Genomic DNA, 15,456 nt, shown 5'->3' on the forward strand with positions numbered 1-15,456 from the left:
ATTGCAATCGCGTTTCCTATCTTTGGCTTCACCATACTCCCTTTGGACACAATGTACTCTATTATCGTGTTGTACAGCTGTATTCCTTTTGTTAATTAATGATCAATGCTATTTGTGTGTGTATGTGTGTCCAATGTGCCTTAATAAAAAGCAACAAATAAAATAGATTAAAAGTATATTTTTTGTAAAGTTAATTATGTTCTTTAAGTGTAGCAGGACCAGCTCATGCAACTATGAATTTATTTTCCTCTGACGCCCCCTGACGTCCGAAATGCAAATGTCAGTTGACATTACACACCAAATGGATGAGGAATTTTATTGTTTTAGATCCGTCAAAGCTCATTACACACATTATTATAATGCCCTTTATTGTGATAATATACTTTGATCAAGTGGCGTTTGCCAACATTTTTAAGGTTGCGAGCAACTTCAAATTTTTATCATACAAATTATGAAAATAACAATATAAAAACACTTTAATTTATGTGTTTTTACTGTGTAAATATTGTGTTATTATTATGTCATTGTGCAGTTTTAGGAATATGGACAATACAATTATTAGTTATTATTATTTGTTATTTCGTATTACGAGAACTGATCTGTTGTCCTTAGCGTTTAGCTTATTTTCGGTGAGATGAGGTAGAGTTCCTCAATCATGGAGTTTACACCCCAGGCCCGGTGTCTGTCCTCTGTGACGTCCTCCAAAAGGAGCTTCTCTAAATTGCATCGTTCTCCTGCAAGGAAAACAAAAGTACTGTAAGGATACATATATATACTTGTAACTGATGTAAAATTGTGTATTAATACTCACCAAAAAGGCCGTGCACTTGCTCACTGGGCACGACAAAAGGGGGGCCTGAAAGTTTGTCACATAAAAACAAAAATTGACAAAACTCACTTAAGTGTTTTGCTATTGATGAAAATAAATTACCTTCATAAGTTTCCGAATTGTATGTCAACGTGGACAAAAGGTATCTGCAGTCGTTGGCCATCAGAGAAACGATGAGCGACGCGTATCTATGGAATTAAAAATTACATAATTGTTACATGCAGTAACGCTTTCCGCCAGTGGTGTCAGTATTAAGGGAAAAACTACTTTTCAAACGGACAGTGTGTATTATTTATTGCCTTCTACTAGTAAAGAAAAAAAATTGAATCTCGTCTCATCTCATCTCATTAGCTGCACCGCTTATCCTCAGTAGGATATCTGCAAAAATACAAAAACTAGTATACAAACGTGCATTTTTGAAATACTCGAAATTTGCATTTATCTTACATAACATGATACTCACCTAGAGCAAAGTGGATAAATTTTTTGATCTGCAGGCTGCATTAAGTTTAAGAGTTTTGCAGCGGGGCCCGAGGTAAAAAAAACTACTGCTTTATTTTTTTTATGCATGCCGATAGAGTCACAAATCCAATGCCTCTGCAATACATGATATTAATACATCATTTTATATATGTTTATAAATGTACCATTTCATCCAATTGGTTTTGCAACACTCTAAATTATTTTTTCCCCACCACACTTATCTGCTTTATTCTAACTTTTACCCTCCGTACCTGCCGCGGAACGCACTGCGCTGGAGAAAGAGGAGGTTGGTTGTGTGTAGTAGGAGAGTGAATTGACGTGCGTGGTCGGGGTTTTCTTTTATTCCAGGATGAAAAGGGTGAAAGTAAGAAAAGAACAGTTTCAAACACAGTCTGAATGCCAATACAAACCCCTAAAAAGATGAAAAAGGAAGAGTTTATTTGAGCATACCTACAACATTTGTCATGGCCAATTTAAGCAGTTTTTAAACACTTTCAAGGGCAATTTTTCAACTTTTCCAATACCTTTAAAGGAAGAAGTCCAGCGCCAATCAAAAAAATTTTGGGGGGTTGACTTTGATGACTAAAATAAAGTTGCTAAATTGCTACTAGCAAATCCTTTGAGCAATTTTGAGATGTTCCTATCTATAATCTACAATCATTTTGTGTCAATAAGCTGGTATAAACTGACATGAATTCTGCCATTTTGCTTCAACGATGAACGCGCAGCTTGTTTACAACGCAGAAAGGTCTCTATGGATGTTAGGTAATAATGCACTTCAATACAAAAGACAAAAAAAGAAGGTACTGTATGTATAAAAAGCATAAAAATGGGCCAAAGATGACTCATTTTAGTTGTATATATTGTGCCAAAGCAGAGTGCATCCAATCTTTCAATCTTAGAGACTGATGATCTTTTTCTTTTACTTATTGCGTTTTTACTTTTTGCATTTTATTATTTATTTATAGCACTGAAGAGTTCATATTTTTAATTATTTTCATTGTTTTTCATTTTTAGGGATTTTGTGTTTGACTTTAAATCTGTTAAATGTGTGAGAAGCTATTCTAAATTGAACTGTTCTCTTGGGTAAAACCAGTAGGGTGTGGCTTAATATTACAACACTTTAATGAAAATCCACCATAGCAGGTGTAAAGTAGATAATACGATTGGACATTTCAAAATCCAATAGGGCTAATCTAGAAGTATTTTTGTATATCTAATACATACCTTTAAAAAAAATTAACTGATTTAATAATCGTGAGTGCATAAAAATGTCTGCGGGTATTTAAATGTTTTTCAAAATTTGATTTTTATCATTTTACATGGCGGGCCGTGTTAAAACTTCTGACAGGTAGAGTGTGGCCTGCGCGCCGTATTTTCCCACCAGAGAACTGACATAATTATCGGGCATCTTGCTGCTACGGGTAATCCGAGAAAAACAAAACAAACTTGCAAAAGGCATGACAAAAGAAATGACAAGAATAATGGCGTGGTTTGGTGACTTCGACCCTCCGTAGTTTGTAAGTGGTCAAATATTACACACTATCTCTTTAATGTAGTATTTGAAGTCTTACTTTTGTCGGTCTTTTGGATTTATGGCTACGAGAGATCCTCTGTCCCAAATAGCTCCAAACTGACCTACAACAGAACTACGAAGAAAAGATTAGCATAAGAATTACAACGAATAAAATGTACACGCTGTAAATATTTACCTAGATAAGCTGTACAGATCACAGTTATACAAGGAGATGTTTTTCTCGAAATTCTGAGGAATGATGTGAAAGTGATTAGAACACATACAAAACCTAAATAAACAAAATCAATTTCTGACACTATATTACTTTAGATGCACTTGGTTACAACTCCAAACATAAGTTACCTTGAAGACCTTTGCTCCAGGTATGGCAGCTACTGGCTCTTCGCTGTACGTCAAGTTATTCTCTGAGAAAAACTGTCGAATGGCTTTTTCAGCGATCTCTACTCCGACAACTGAGTGTCCCAAGTCTGCTAGCCTGAGGAAAGGGGGGTAGGGGTGTTGCGCATCAAAATAATAGAGATCATAACCATGGAAAGTAAAATTAAGGGGGCGGGGGGTCAATCACACTAAACAGCTCATAAACAGCATAGCTGCTGATTACTGGGCTATACGTATTTTTTGAAAAACAAATTAGCTAAACTTACGTTTGCTAATGTCATTCCACTATTTTCATTGCACCATTTTCTGATCCACTTACAATTTAAGCAACTATACAAGGACTACCTTGCCTATCTAGCCTGAAATTCTATTTCAATTTTTTTCTTTGTAGTTTTTTTTACATGTTCATCTTAGAGTACAATGTCAAATCATTTTGAGAACAATGCAAACTACAAGGTAATCAGTGACAATGAGGACATTTTTTTTTCTATACATTATGACTATGTCATTACTGTCTATAAGAATTTATTACAGTACCACAAACAAATGGATCATGTTAATAACTAATGATATTGTTCGTTCATTTCGATTTTCATTCCGTTAATTCATTCATTTCAGGCAATTATATTTTTTGTGTACACATAAAAATATAACCTAAATCATAAAAGAATGCCTAAAAGGGAGAGGGACAAAGAAAACTTATTAAATCCCATCCCTTTTCTCTCATATACAAAACTTTATTTAAATAAAATTCCTGCCACTTTTGTTGAACTGATATTTCCAGCAGGTGCGAAACACGTTATTACAGCTCACATACAATGGCTTGCGAAACTATTTGGCCCCCTTGACCTTTGTGACCTTTTGCAACATTTCAGACTTCAAACATAAACTTTAATTTCTTGTGAAGAATCAACAATTATTGGGAAACCATTATGATGTGGAACACACTTTATCGGATATTTTAAACTTTTCTAACAAATAAAAAATGAAAAGATGGGCTTGCAAAATTATTCAGCTCAATTATAGCACAGAGAGCATCATGAAGAACTGCGATTACACCAGGCAGGTCTGAGATACTGTTGTGGAGAAGTTTAAAGCTGGATTGGATACAAAAAGATTTCCCAAGCTTTAAACATCCCAAGGAGCACTTTGCAAGCAATAAGAATGAAATGGAAGGAGTATCAGACCACTGCAAATCTACCAAGATCGGGACGTCCTCCTAAACGTTCAGCTCAGAGATCAGTGTTCATTTTACCTCTGAAAAGTGATGGGTCCCGGGGACTCGCAATTGCGCACGCGCGCAGCTTAGAGTGAACACTGGTCCCAACAGAGATCTATGGGTCCCCCAAATTTAGTGTTATCGAGGTTGAAATTGTATATCTGCGACAAATATATAATATAAATCTATAAATTCATTCAGTTTTAATCATCACAGTTTATTGGTAATGCAAATCAGTTATCACTTCAAGATTTTTTAGTTCACAACAATATTGTACATTATACAAAATAATATTGCTGAAATAATTATATCAATCTATATTTTTATTCAATTTTAATCATCACAGTTAATTGGTAATACAAAGGAGTTATCACTTCAGATTTTTCAGTTTATATGTTCTTCGTGGTTTGCTGTCCCGCCACAGTTGTAATGCCTTCTCAAGGTCCAATCCATTATCATCCTCCTCATAGCGTAACCAGGAATATAATTTAGTCCATTTTGGCAGAAAAGTCCTTTTCTTGCTAGAAGTATTCTTTCGTTCATTTTCTTTCGTCGAATCGTTCGCTTCAAAGCACGTGTTTTCCTAGCCTGCGGGATCTTCCGAAGAATTTTTCCGCCGTTTTTTCGTGCCGGAATTATTGCCGTTGTTATCACTTTCTGCATTATGAAGAAATTACCAATTTTGTGTTGATTTTCACCTTGACTCGACGACAACCACCACAACAATGACGTAATCTCGAAGCAACGAGATCTCGTTTGCCGATGTAGGCGTGCATACGAAAACTCGATCCGCGAGACCAAAACAATAATGGTGGATCTGCCTGACGAAAAGTTTGGAGTGTGGTAAATCTTTTTTTTTTTAAAGTAATCGGGTAATGACAATTTTGTGTCAAAAAAGTTGCGTCCCAGGGACACACCTTGATTTGACACTATGCGTCCCCAGCAAAAATGATGTGTCTAGGACGCAGGAACGCGGGCAAACGAGAACACTGCAGAGATGTAGCCAAAAGGCCCATGATCACTCTGGATGAACTGCAGAGGTCTACAGCTGAGGTGTAAGAATCTGTCCATAGGACAACAATCTGTCGTATACTGCACAAATCTTGCCTTTATGGATCAGTGGCAAGAAGGAAACCATTTCTTAAAGATATCCATAAAAAGTGTCGTTTAAAGTTTGCCACAAGTCACCTGGGAGACACACTAAACATGTGGAAGAAGGTGTTCTGGTCAGATGAGACCAAAATCAAACTTTTTGCCAACAATGCAAGACTTTATGTTTGGCTTAAAAGCAGCACAGCTTATCACCCTCAACACACCATCCCCACAGTCAAACATGGTCTTGGCAGCATCATGGTTTTGGCCTGCTTTTCTTCAGCAGGGACAGGGAAGGTTGGTTAAAATTGATGGGAAGATGGATGGAGCCAAATACAGGACCATTCTGGAAGAAAACCTGATGGGAGTCCGCAAAAAAACCTGAGACTGGGACGGAGATTTGTCTTACAACAAGACAATGATCCAAAACATAAAGCAAAAGCTACAATGGAATGGTTCACCAAAAACATATCAATGTGTTAGAATGGCCAAGTCAAGGTCCGGACCTCAATCCAATTGAGAATCTGTGGAAAGAACTGAAAACTGCTGTTCACAAACACTTTCCATCCAACCTCACTGAGCCTATGCTGTTTTTCAAGGAGGAATGGGCAAAATTATCAGTTTCTCGATGTGCAAAACTGATAGAGACATAACGCAAACGATTTGCAGCTGTAATCGCAGCAAAAGGTGGCGCTACAAAGTATTAACTTAAATGGGGCTGAATAATTTTGCACATCCACTTTTTCGTTTTTTATTTGTTAAAAAAGTTTAAAACATCCACTAAATTGTGTTCCACTTCATGATTGTGTCGCACTTACTGTTGATTCTTCACAAGAAATTACAGTTTTATATCTTTATCTTTGAAGTCTGAAATGTGGCAAAAGGTCACAAAGTTCAAGGGGGCCAAATAGTTTCACAAGCCACTGTACATACATACATACATACATACATACATACATACACAGGGATCAGAATGGAGATTTTCATTTTCAGCTGAAATAGCCAGGGTCCAGGAATAAAGCAGGGCGGAGCGCCACCCAACCACCCCCCCACCCCCCCCCCCCCACCCCCCAAGCTCATGGGTTTTAGGCTATTTACTTGTCCAAAACCATGCTTATATTTATCATTTAAGTAACATTTTTAGAAGATTAAAATAATTTGCCCACATAACTGATTTTTTTGTAAATACTGCAAGATAATTTCAAATGCAGTTCAGTCCCTGCAGCTTGAGCAACAATGCGGCCAATTTTTCTAACGGCCGCCAGGGTGCGCCAGAGCAATAAAGGAAAGAGTGAGACAGTCGGATTTTGAATTTGTTTGCTACGCAAGAGAAAAAGTGAAAAAGTCGGAATGCCTTTGGGGTTCAAAAACAGCGGAAATCCGCGGATCCGCGGAAAATTCTGATCCCTGCATACATACATACATACATACATACATACATACATACATACATACATACATACATACATACAGTAGTTCTACACTGGTTACAAAAGGGTCCACAATACAGTGAACCCTCACTAGAACGAGTTTCACTCTTATTAACTTTATTTATTTACTGATTTGCATCGTACATTGTGTTCTGCATACTGATTGGATGAATAGTCTCCACTTTCAGTTATTGATTAGACAATAATACTTAATAAAATAAAAAATAAAAAACTTTAATAACGTATACGGTATTTATACGTGCTAAAATATGCTTGAGCCTGTAAAAAATAAAATAATTTCCCTTATTTTTCTGTGTATAATAGAGTATTTAATCGAGTGATAATTGTGAAAAACATAAAAGCTTCAATTTCACGGATTTGGCCTTTCACGTGCTAATTTTGGAACATTACCCACATGAATAAACGGGTTAACTACACTGCAAGTTTACTTACCACTTCATATCCACAGCTTTGCCACACAGGGGAAAGAAAAAGCGAACGTCTGTTCGTCCAGCCAGGACTTTCTCCAGATAACTTTCCAGCAAACTGCAAAGAAACATATCATTATTTTGAAAGCTTGTCTCTCTTTTTTCGTGCAAATTAATTCCACAGACTTGTGTACGTGCGACTTATGGAAGCCGATTCTGTTTTCCTCCCAGCGTTGCTCCCATTCTTGGAGGGCAACGACCCGATCTTCTTGAGTTTTTAGCAAGTTGCTCATGTTTGATTGCAACTGTAAAGAAGCATATAAATATGTATATTCTCATTTATACATACTGCATTACACAGTGCCACCTGCACCAGAAGTGAGTGTCATTTAAAAACATTTACGTTCATCTGCATCGACCAGTCGGCTGAGATGGGAAGCTGCGTTGTTGCTGTCATTTACTTTTTAGTCATAACTTTTTTATTCTTTTATCTTTGTTTTGTTGAAGTTGATTATGTTTTGTGCATCGTTACCCAATATAACATATTTTGCAGCATGGTCTTCTTGGAAGGGGGATTACCACTCATGTGGCCCCTTCTCAAGGTTTATTTTCCTCACGCTGAGCTTTTTGAGTGTTTCCTTGCCCGAATGTCGGTTTCAGATCGGAGACTGTGTAATTGTGGCATGTGCAGTCCTTTGAGACATTCTGTAAAAAAGGGCTATACAAATAAAAGTGACTTGACTTGCACAAAGGGCGTAGATTTGGTCCTGGAATTGTTGACAACATGGCACATTTCTTTCCTAGTTGATCACATAATGGGGACAAAACATTGCCCTTGACAAGTACAAATGTTTAAAACACAAGTACGTTGTAATGCTAAAGGTCATAACTAACCCGGGGTTTTACAATGTGTAATTTATTCTACCGTAGGGACATTTTGTGAGATTACCAAAACACACAAAAAACTCCCAAACAAATAATGAAAATCTACCATCACCGCACAATGAATAATCTAGCGGTAATATGACATCATTAGTTTATGTCACACATTTTGTACGGAGTTCATATTAATGTTACTGGCAAAAGCATTACGGAAATAGAGTTCTCTAAACTCAATAACGCTTACCTTACACCCTTGATCATTCAAGAAAACCGTAGTTTTTCCAAGTAGAAATTGGTTGAACTTTCGTTAATATATTTCCTGCAAGGTTGGCGTGCTGTGGACTCAAATTCCAATTTTGTGTACGCTGATTTTTGTCTTGCAGGGTAATATCGTGAGTGTTAACATGCAAAATGGAGGGGTGTATGCCTGTCAAGCCTCAACGAGGAATTAGATTTTTTGTTGTACTTTATTATATGGGAGGAGTCTGGTGCAGCGTTCGCGGTAAAAATACGGAAGTGTCGTCATCACAGACGGGACCAGAACACTAGATACGTCAGGGAGCTGGGGGAGCCAGATAACCAGTGAGCGCACGAGGCGGCCACATTGGCGGGGTAACCTCCCTGTTAATGGAATGTATGTACATTGAAAATATACCGTAACGTGCTTATTTTACAGCTGATTCTCATCCAGGTAACTTTTTGTCATGGACAACACGTGCTTTCATTACGGGAATAAAAAAAATGAAAACAAGAAAAAGGCTTTTTAAAAAAACAGAAAACACATTATTAAAATATCCATCCGTCCTTTATCTGCACTACTTATCCTTAGTAGGGTCGAGGGGGTGCTGGAGCCCATCCCAGCCATCCTCGGGCAGTGGGCAGGGGATACACTGAACTGGTTGTCAGCCAGTTGCAGGGCACACAGAGACAGACAACTCACTCGCTCATTCACACCGAGGGAACATTTGGCTAATCAACCTAACATGCATGTTTTTGGAATGTGGGAGGAAACCAGAGTGCCCAGAGGAAACCCACGCAAGCGGGCAGAACATGCAAACTCCACACAGGAGGTTCGATCTCATGACCTCAGAACTGTGCTGCACACACGCTAACCACTGCTTCGCCATGCTGCCGTTATTAAAATATGTTAGGATCAATTATGGGCAGCACGGCGGCGCAGTGGTTAGCGCTTGTGCGGCACAGTTCATGTCATGGGAACCTGTCGTGGGTTCAAATCCAGCTCCAGACTTTCTGTGCGGAGTTTGTATGTTCTCCCCGTGCTTGCGTGGGTTTCCTCCGGGCACTCCGGTTTCCTCCCACGTTCCAAAAACATGCATTTCAGGTGAATTGGCCGGTCCAGATTGTCCCTAGGTGTGAATGAGCGAATGAGTTGTGTGCCCTGCGATTGGCTGGCAACCAATTCAGGGTGTCCCCTTCCCACTGCCCGGAGATGGCTGGGATGGGCTCCAGCCCCCCCGCGACCCTAATGAGGATAAGCGGTACGGCTGATGAGATGAGGATCAATTATGCAAGTTAAAAACAACTGGATTGGCATTTTTACACTTTATATGAAACTCATTAAAAAAAAAAATACAATTCAAAATCTGTATTAATAGGATATTTTTAAGAATTTTTTAAAAAACCTTTAAAAAACTTTTTAACAACAAAGCTAAAGGAAGCTCCTCATCTTTTTTTCATGTCTACTGAAGTCACCATATAAAGTATGGTCACATGCCACAAGAATGGCTAAAACGGTCTGGAAAACATGAAAAGCATTTTAATTTATATGTTCTTGTACGTCCACTTTATAAATCAAGGCAAGTGAGTCTGGCGATGTGGTGCAGCCTTTTTTCGAAAAACTTTGAAACAATGTAAGCCACCAATACAGAGGGACTGGAGTTACTGAAGTTCTCAACAAGATTAAATAATAAAAAAAGACGCAAACCTATTTTTACCTATAAAAGGTTATTCCAGCTTTCTGGGACTCTATGGTAACGGTGTTGAGTGCATCCATGGGTAGCACTATGAGCCGGCATTCTTTTTTAAATTTGATTTTATTTTTTATTGTATTTATTCTAATTTTATTTAAGAAAAACAATGTATTTTTTCCGTAACTTTTCAAAAATGGTTAAGTATCTGCCACCAAACTTTAGGCCAGAGGTCTAATGTTTTTCAAGCAGAGAGCTAATTTTTGTTACTACCAGTAATTAACGCAAAAGGCACCCAGTTTGATATGCATTTGTAAAACAACAATTTATCATGTTACTACGATGTTGTTACTATGTTATTACTCGGTTATAACCAAATTAATTATTGGAAGTTGGGTTGAATAGACTCAGTCAACCGCTAGAAAAATATTTTATTAGAAAATTACAACAACCCATCAATGGTGAGCTATTTTTAGAGCAGGTTAGCGGGCACCTCAGCTGTCCTCAGGGGCACCACTTAAGAGACCCCCGCTTCATGCGTTGTCTTTGTGAGATAAAAAGCTATTGTGCAGAAGTTTTTTTTTCCAAACAATATTTTTTTTCATTTTCTCTGTAACCTAAATTGGAGCTATTTTACGTATTTCATACTTTTTTTCTATAACTTTGAGACAACGAGACAAACTTGAGGACAGAGTGTAAAAAACAGGGCATTTAGCTTTCAAAGTAATGTTAATGTTTTTGTACAATTCATTGGAATGAGTAAAGTGCTGTATAACAAAATGAACTCCCTCGACTAAACAATAACTAATGTCACAACTGCCACATCTAATATGGCGGCAGCGCTGAGGTATCATGGAATCCAACCAGATCAATGACTTCCTCGTGAAACTCCCAAATTGAATTTAAAATGTCTGTTAATCTTAACTTTAATTATTCAAGACTGCATCCAATTAAATAGAAAGAAAGAGAACATTTAATGAAAAAAAAAATGGGTTACAACTCTAAAACGCAGGGGGGCGCTCAATAATAAGGAGCGTCACAGCAAACGATGCCGTTAGTTTGTGCAATGAGAAGTCAAGTCAAGTCACATTTATTTATATAGCCTTTAATCACAAAAATGTCTCAAAGGACTGCACAGGATTACAATGACGCAATTACCTTTTGTTTTGATTTCATTTTTTTATCCAGCGCCTTTCCATCATATTTAATCATACCCTACCCTTTTTTTAGGAAAAGAAAACTTTGCAAATGCCATAATTTTGTGGGGTGCTTAAGGACCACCAAAACGGAATAGTTACGCCCATGGACTGGCCCAAGTTATAATAATAGTTCAATGAAAAATAGTGCATCGTAACAATAGTGCAAAAAACTGTGATATAATCTTCATCAACTAAAATTTCCAAATGAGTCACAAGATATATTTTCACAGTTTTGATTGATGCGCGTACGCAGCACAGTTCTAAGGTCATGGGGTCAAATCCAGCTACCAGCCTTCCTGTGTGGAATTTGGACGTTCTCCCCGTGCTTGTGTGGGTTTTCATCCCGACTCTCTGGTTTCCTCCCACATTCCAAAAACATGCATGTCAGGTTAATGGGCTGGTCCAAATTGTCCCTAGGTGTGAATGAACGAGTGAGTTGTCTGTCTCTATGTGCCCTTTGACTGGCTGGCAACCAGCTCAGGGTGTCCCCTGCCCGCTGCCCGGAGACAGCTACTTACTAAATACTTAAAGTTAGGGTATCTGGCTAAAAAATGTGTTATCCTTTCCTTATCCTCAGTAGGGTCGAGAGAGTTCTGAAGTCGACCCCAGCTATCTTCAGGCACTGGGCAGGGAAACCCCTGAACTGGTTGCCAGCCAGTCGCAGGGCACACAGAGACGGACAACTCACTCGCTCATTCACGGCCAATTAACCTGACATGCATGTTTTTGGAATGTGGGAGTGCCCGGAGGAATCCCACCCAAGCACGGGGAGAACATGCAAACTCCACACAGGAAGGTTCAATCTCATGGATGGATTGATGGATGGATATATATATATATATATATATATATATATATATATATATATATATATATATATATATATATATATATATAATACATCTTTTTTTCCCTTTTTCTTTTTTTACTCTGCATGAGTATTTCAAATGTATAAAATCTCTCAGAAAATGTACATTTTGAATTATTCATGTGTTTATTTCAACAGCTTTTGACAGGAGCTAGCCCAGTGGTTCCTATAAGCAACTTGCTTGAAATTTCTGTGCACTAATACACTAGGTATTCATTTGAAAAAGTAAACAAATAAAACGGCTTTTCGTGCGTAATTGGGTCACAGAACCCTCAGAACCGCGTCTCGTCCAGAGGTGTGTTCTGTTTTTCTTTCCCTTCACAGTCAAGACGTCGGGGGGAGCGTCTGGGCCAATCAGAGGCGCCGGGGGGCGTGTCTCGAATGGCTACCGTAGTGGATGAGCAAAAAATGGATCATTTAAAGCTCATCTTTCTCAGTTCGTATCCCGACCAAGGGAACCGTGTTCGTCGCATGAATTTTATGACCCAATGTCCGGACGTGGTGTGAAAAGGAAAACGAACCACTAGAGCCCGAGAGGTTTTGGACGGTAAGAACCGTGGGGTTTCGAAAGGGAAGCGGGATCTTGAAGGTTGATTTTTGCTTCTCGAGTGTTGATGTTTTGGATGTTGTCACTCGAAATGACTGCATTTTTCTTAATTGTAATTCTGAAAACAGTTTTTTTCAACGTGAGTTGAACTGTCCTCAGTTTTATATAATAACAAAATGCGGACCAGCGAAAATGTGGACCAGCTAATTCAATTTCCATTGTTTTCCCCCCGTTTTTTGCGTGTTTACGTTAAAATAAGATACTGTTTTCGCTATTGTATTAGTTTCATGGATATAAATGGAGTTTGTCCCCCCCAAAAGGGAGGTGGGTGTGTACTTTGCACAAAACCAATTCTGTCTGGAATTTAATTATTGAGTATCATGTTGCCACTGTACAGATGTACCGGTTCCGTGCAGGTCAGCATTATTATTGTCCTGCTCCTGCCACCTGATTTAAAATACATATTCCCAACATGTGCCGTTCAAAATATCCTACCCACATGAATCCTACGTTTATTAAAGATAAAATAAATGAACGATACAGTATTTGTGTGTAATTAATTCAACAATGAACTCCACCTGTTTCGATCCACGGGGCGGCCATTTTGACAGGTATTATAATCTATAATTATAACAACCAATCACAGCTAGCTTGTTTTCTGATACCAATCTCTGATTGGTTACTGCTTGAACAAATATAATGCCATCATTACTCGACAGAAATTACAAATGGCCCTTTTCATAGGTTAAAATCTGGATGGATAATTTAGTTCATACAGTTTAAAAATGCTTTGTGTGTGATACTTAAAAATCTCATTATTTCTCATCTCATCAGCTGCACCGTTTATCCTCAGTAGGGTCGCGGGGGTGCTGGAGCCCATCCCAGCAAGCAGTGGGCAGGGGACACCCTGAAGTGGTTGCCAGCCAATCGCAGGGCACACGGGGACAGACAACTCACTCGCTCAGTCACACCTAGGGACAATTTGGACCGGCCAATTCACCTGAAATGCATGTCTTTGGAATGTGGGAGGAAACCCACGCAAGCACGGGGAGAACATACAAACTCCGCACAGTAAGGCCACGCAGGAGGTTCCCACGACCTCAGAACTGTGCCGCACACGCGCTAACCACTGCGCCGCCGTGCTGCCATAGGTTAAAATATGTGTATTTATTTCTTACTATCCCATAAATACAATAATTATAAAATCATGTTTAAAATACCAAGAATGATCGACTCCCTCTTTAAAATGTTTTAATCTGTCGATTAGGAAGGAATCTGTTCTGGAAAAAAATAATTTTGTTATTAGTTTGGTTGGTAGCATGTCAAAACCTGTCCCAAAATTTGTGTTATTCTCTTCCAAAATAAAAGCAGATGCTATGTTTTTTTTAAACATAACGAATAAAATTATGACTACAAAAATAAATGAAATTATCTGCAATTAGTAACAAAACTCTTATCTGATTATGAATAATAACTATGCATCCATTTTCTAAACCACTTATGAGGGACGGGGGGAGTACTGAGACAATGTACCTAGTATTGTTACCAACCCAGTAATATTTAATCTTCAAGAAGGAATGGAATTTTATGTATTAATGTTTTCAGCATTTAGTATTTGTTTATCTATGACATGAACATGAAGAAAACTTTACTTCATTTTGTCAGTGACTACAAAAATAAAGGTAATTATCTGCAAGTATGAACAAAATGTCTCTGAATGATGAATACTATGCATTAGTTTTCAATACTATTTATTAGGGTTTGGGGAGTACCAATACCACATATCAGGCATGGGACCTCACCTATTGATATTCAGTCATTTTTTTGCAGAGGGCATGAAATTCAATGTATTGTTAATGACTGTATTTGATATCTGTATAATACTCAAAGGTATGGGGCAGCACGGCGGCGCAGTGGTTAGCGCTTGTGCGGCACAGTTCATGTCATGGGAACCTGTCGTGGGTTCAAATCCAGCTCCAGACTTCCTGTGCGGAGTTTGTATGTTCTCCCCGTGCTTGCGTGGGTTTCCTCCGGGCACTCCGGTTTCCTCCCACGTTCCAAAAACATGCATTTCAGGTGAATTGGCCGGTCCAAAATTGTCCCTAGGTGTGAATGAGCGAATGAGTTGTCTGTCCCTGTGTGCCCTGCGATTGGCCGGCAACCAGTTCAGGGTGTCCCCTGCCCACTGCCCGGAGATGGCTGGGATGGGCTCCAGCCCCCCCGCGACCCTAATGAGGATAAGCGGTACGGCTAATGAGATGAGACTCAAAGGTATGGTATCTGGCTGAAAATGTATTTATTAATCTGATCTTTTCATTTCAATTAGTGTATTCTAAAACGCAACAATTGTTGAATATACCATTGTTTAAAAAAATCTGTTTCATTCACACGTATTGTACATGTGCTTGAAATGCTTGAAATTGCTTGAATTTTAATGTTTTGTTTTTAATGATTGAAAAGTGTTTGAATTATGGGTGAAGTTTTTGTAAACCCCTTGAAATTTTTGCCACGTTTCCCGGCAGTCTGATTCAATAGACCACGCATTAAATGAAGAAAAATAAATCAAGTTTGCTTAAAAATTATGCCGACAGCCCTGCTCAGATGTCTTTTTTCTTTTCTCATGATTAATGTAAGCT

The 15,456-nt window shown here is 38.5% G+C and overlaps 2 protein-coding genes across 2 annotated transcripts in view; one reads left to right on the forward strand and one right to left on the reverse strand.

Annotated features, from left to right (window-relative positions):
• Window positions 1–300: 300 nt before the first annotated feature.
• On the reverse strand, window positions 301–8,774 carry LOC148371008 (putative thiopurine S-methyltransferase). The gene is made up of 9 exons (XM_088328858.1): window positions 8,523–8,774; window positions 7,583–7,701; window positions 7,422–7,514; window positions 3,192–3,324; window positions 3,025–3,077; window positions 2,887–2,961; window positions 932–1,017; window positions 812–856; window positions 301–734 (listed from the first exon to the last, which is right to left on the reverse strand). The coding sequence occupies exons 2-9, from the start codon at window positions 7,687–7,689 to the stop codon at window positions 616–618; spliced, it is 711 nt and encodes a 236-aa protein (XP_088184984.1). The 5' UTR covers window positions 7,690–7,701; window positions 8,523–8,774; the 3' UTR covers window positions 301–615.
• A 3,855-nt stretch (window positions 8,775–12,629) lies between these two features.
• The window catches only part of ext1c (exostoses (multiple) 1c), a 93,900-nt gene continuing 91,073 nt past the window's right edge, over window positions 12,630–15,456 (forward strand). The window contains exon 1 of the mRNA XM_088328860.1: window positions 12,630–12,820. The gene's annotated coding sequence lies outside the window, so the exon portion shown is untranslated. The remainder of the gene's footprint in view (window positions 12,821–15,456) is intronic.

Source organism: Urocampus carinirostris, chromosome 2 (assembly GCF_059441175.1).
Source record: "Urocampus carinirostris isolate Australia breed hairy pipefish chromosome 2, RoL_Ucar_1.0, whole genome shotgun sequence".
In the NCBI taxonomy this organism is placed as follows: Eukaryota; Metazoa; Chordata; class Actinopteri; order Syngnathiformes; family Syngnathidae; genus Urocampus; species Urocampus carinirostris.

What these genes read in the sequence shown, in the direction of transcription:
- LOC148371008 (XM_088328858.1), bottom strand. Translation starts at nt 7,689, where the DNA reads ATGAGCAACTTGCTAAAAACTCAAGAAGATCGGGTCGTTGCCCTCCAA. An exon ending in CTGGAGCAAAGGTCTTCAAG is followed by an intron (nt 3,078 to 3,191) that starts GTAACTTATGTT and finishes ATCATTCCTCAG; the next exon opens with AATTTCGAGAAAAACATCTC. An exon ending in GCAAGTGCACGGCCTTTTTG is followed by an intron (nt 735 to 811) that starts GTGAGTATTAAT and finishes TTTTCCTTGCAG; the next exon opens with GAGAACGATGCAATTTAGAG.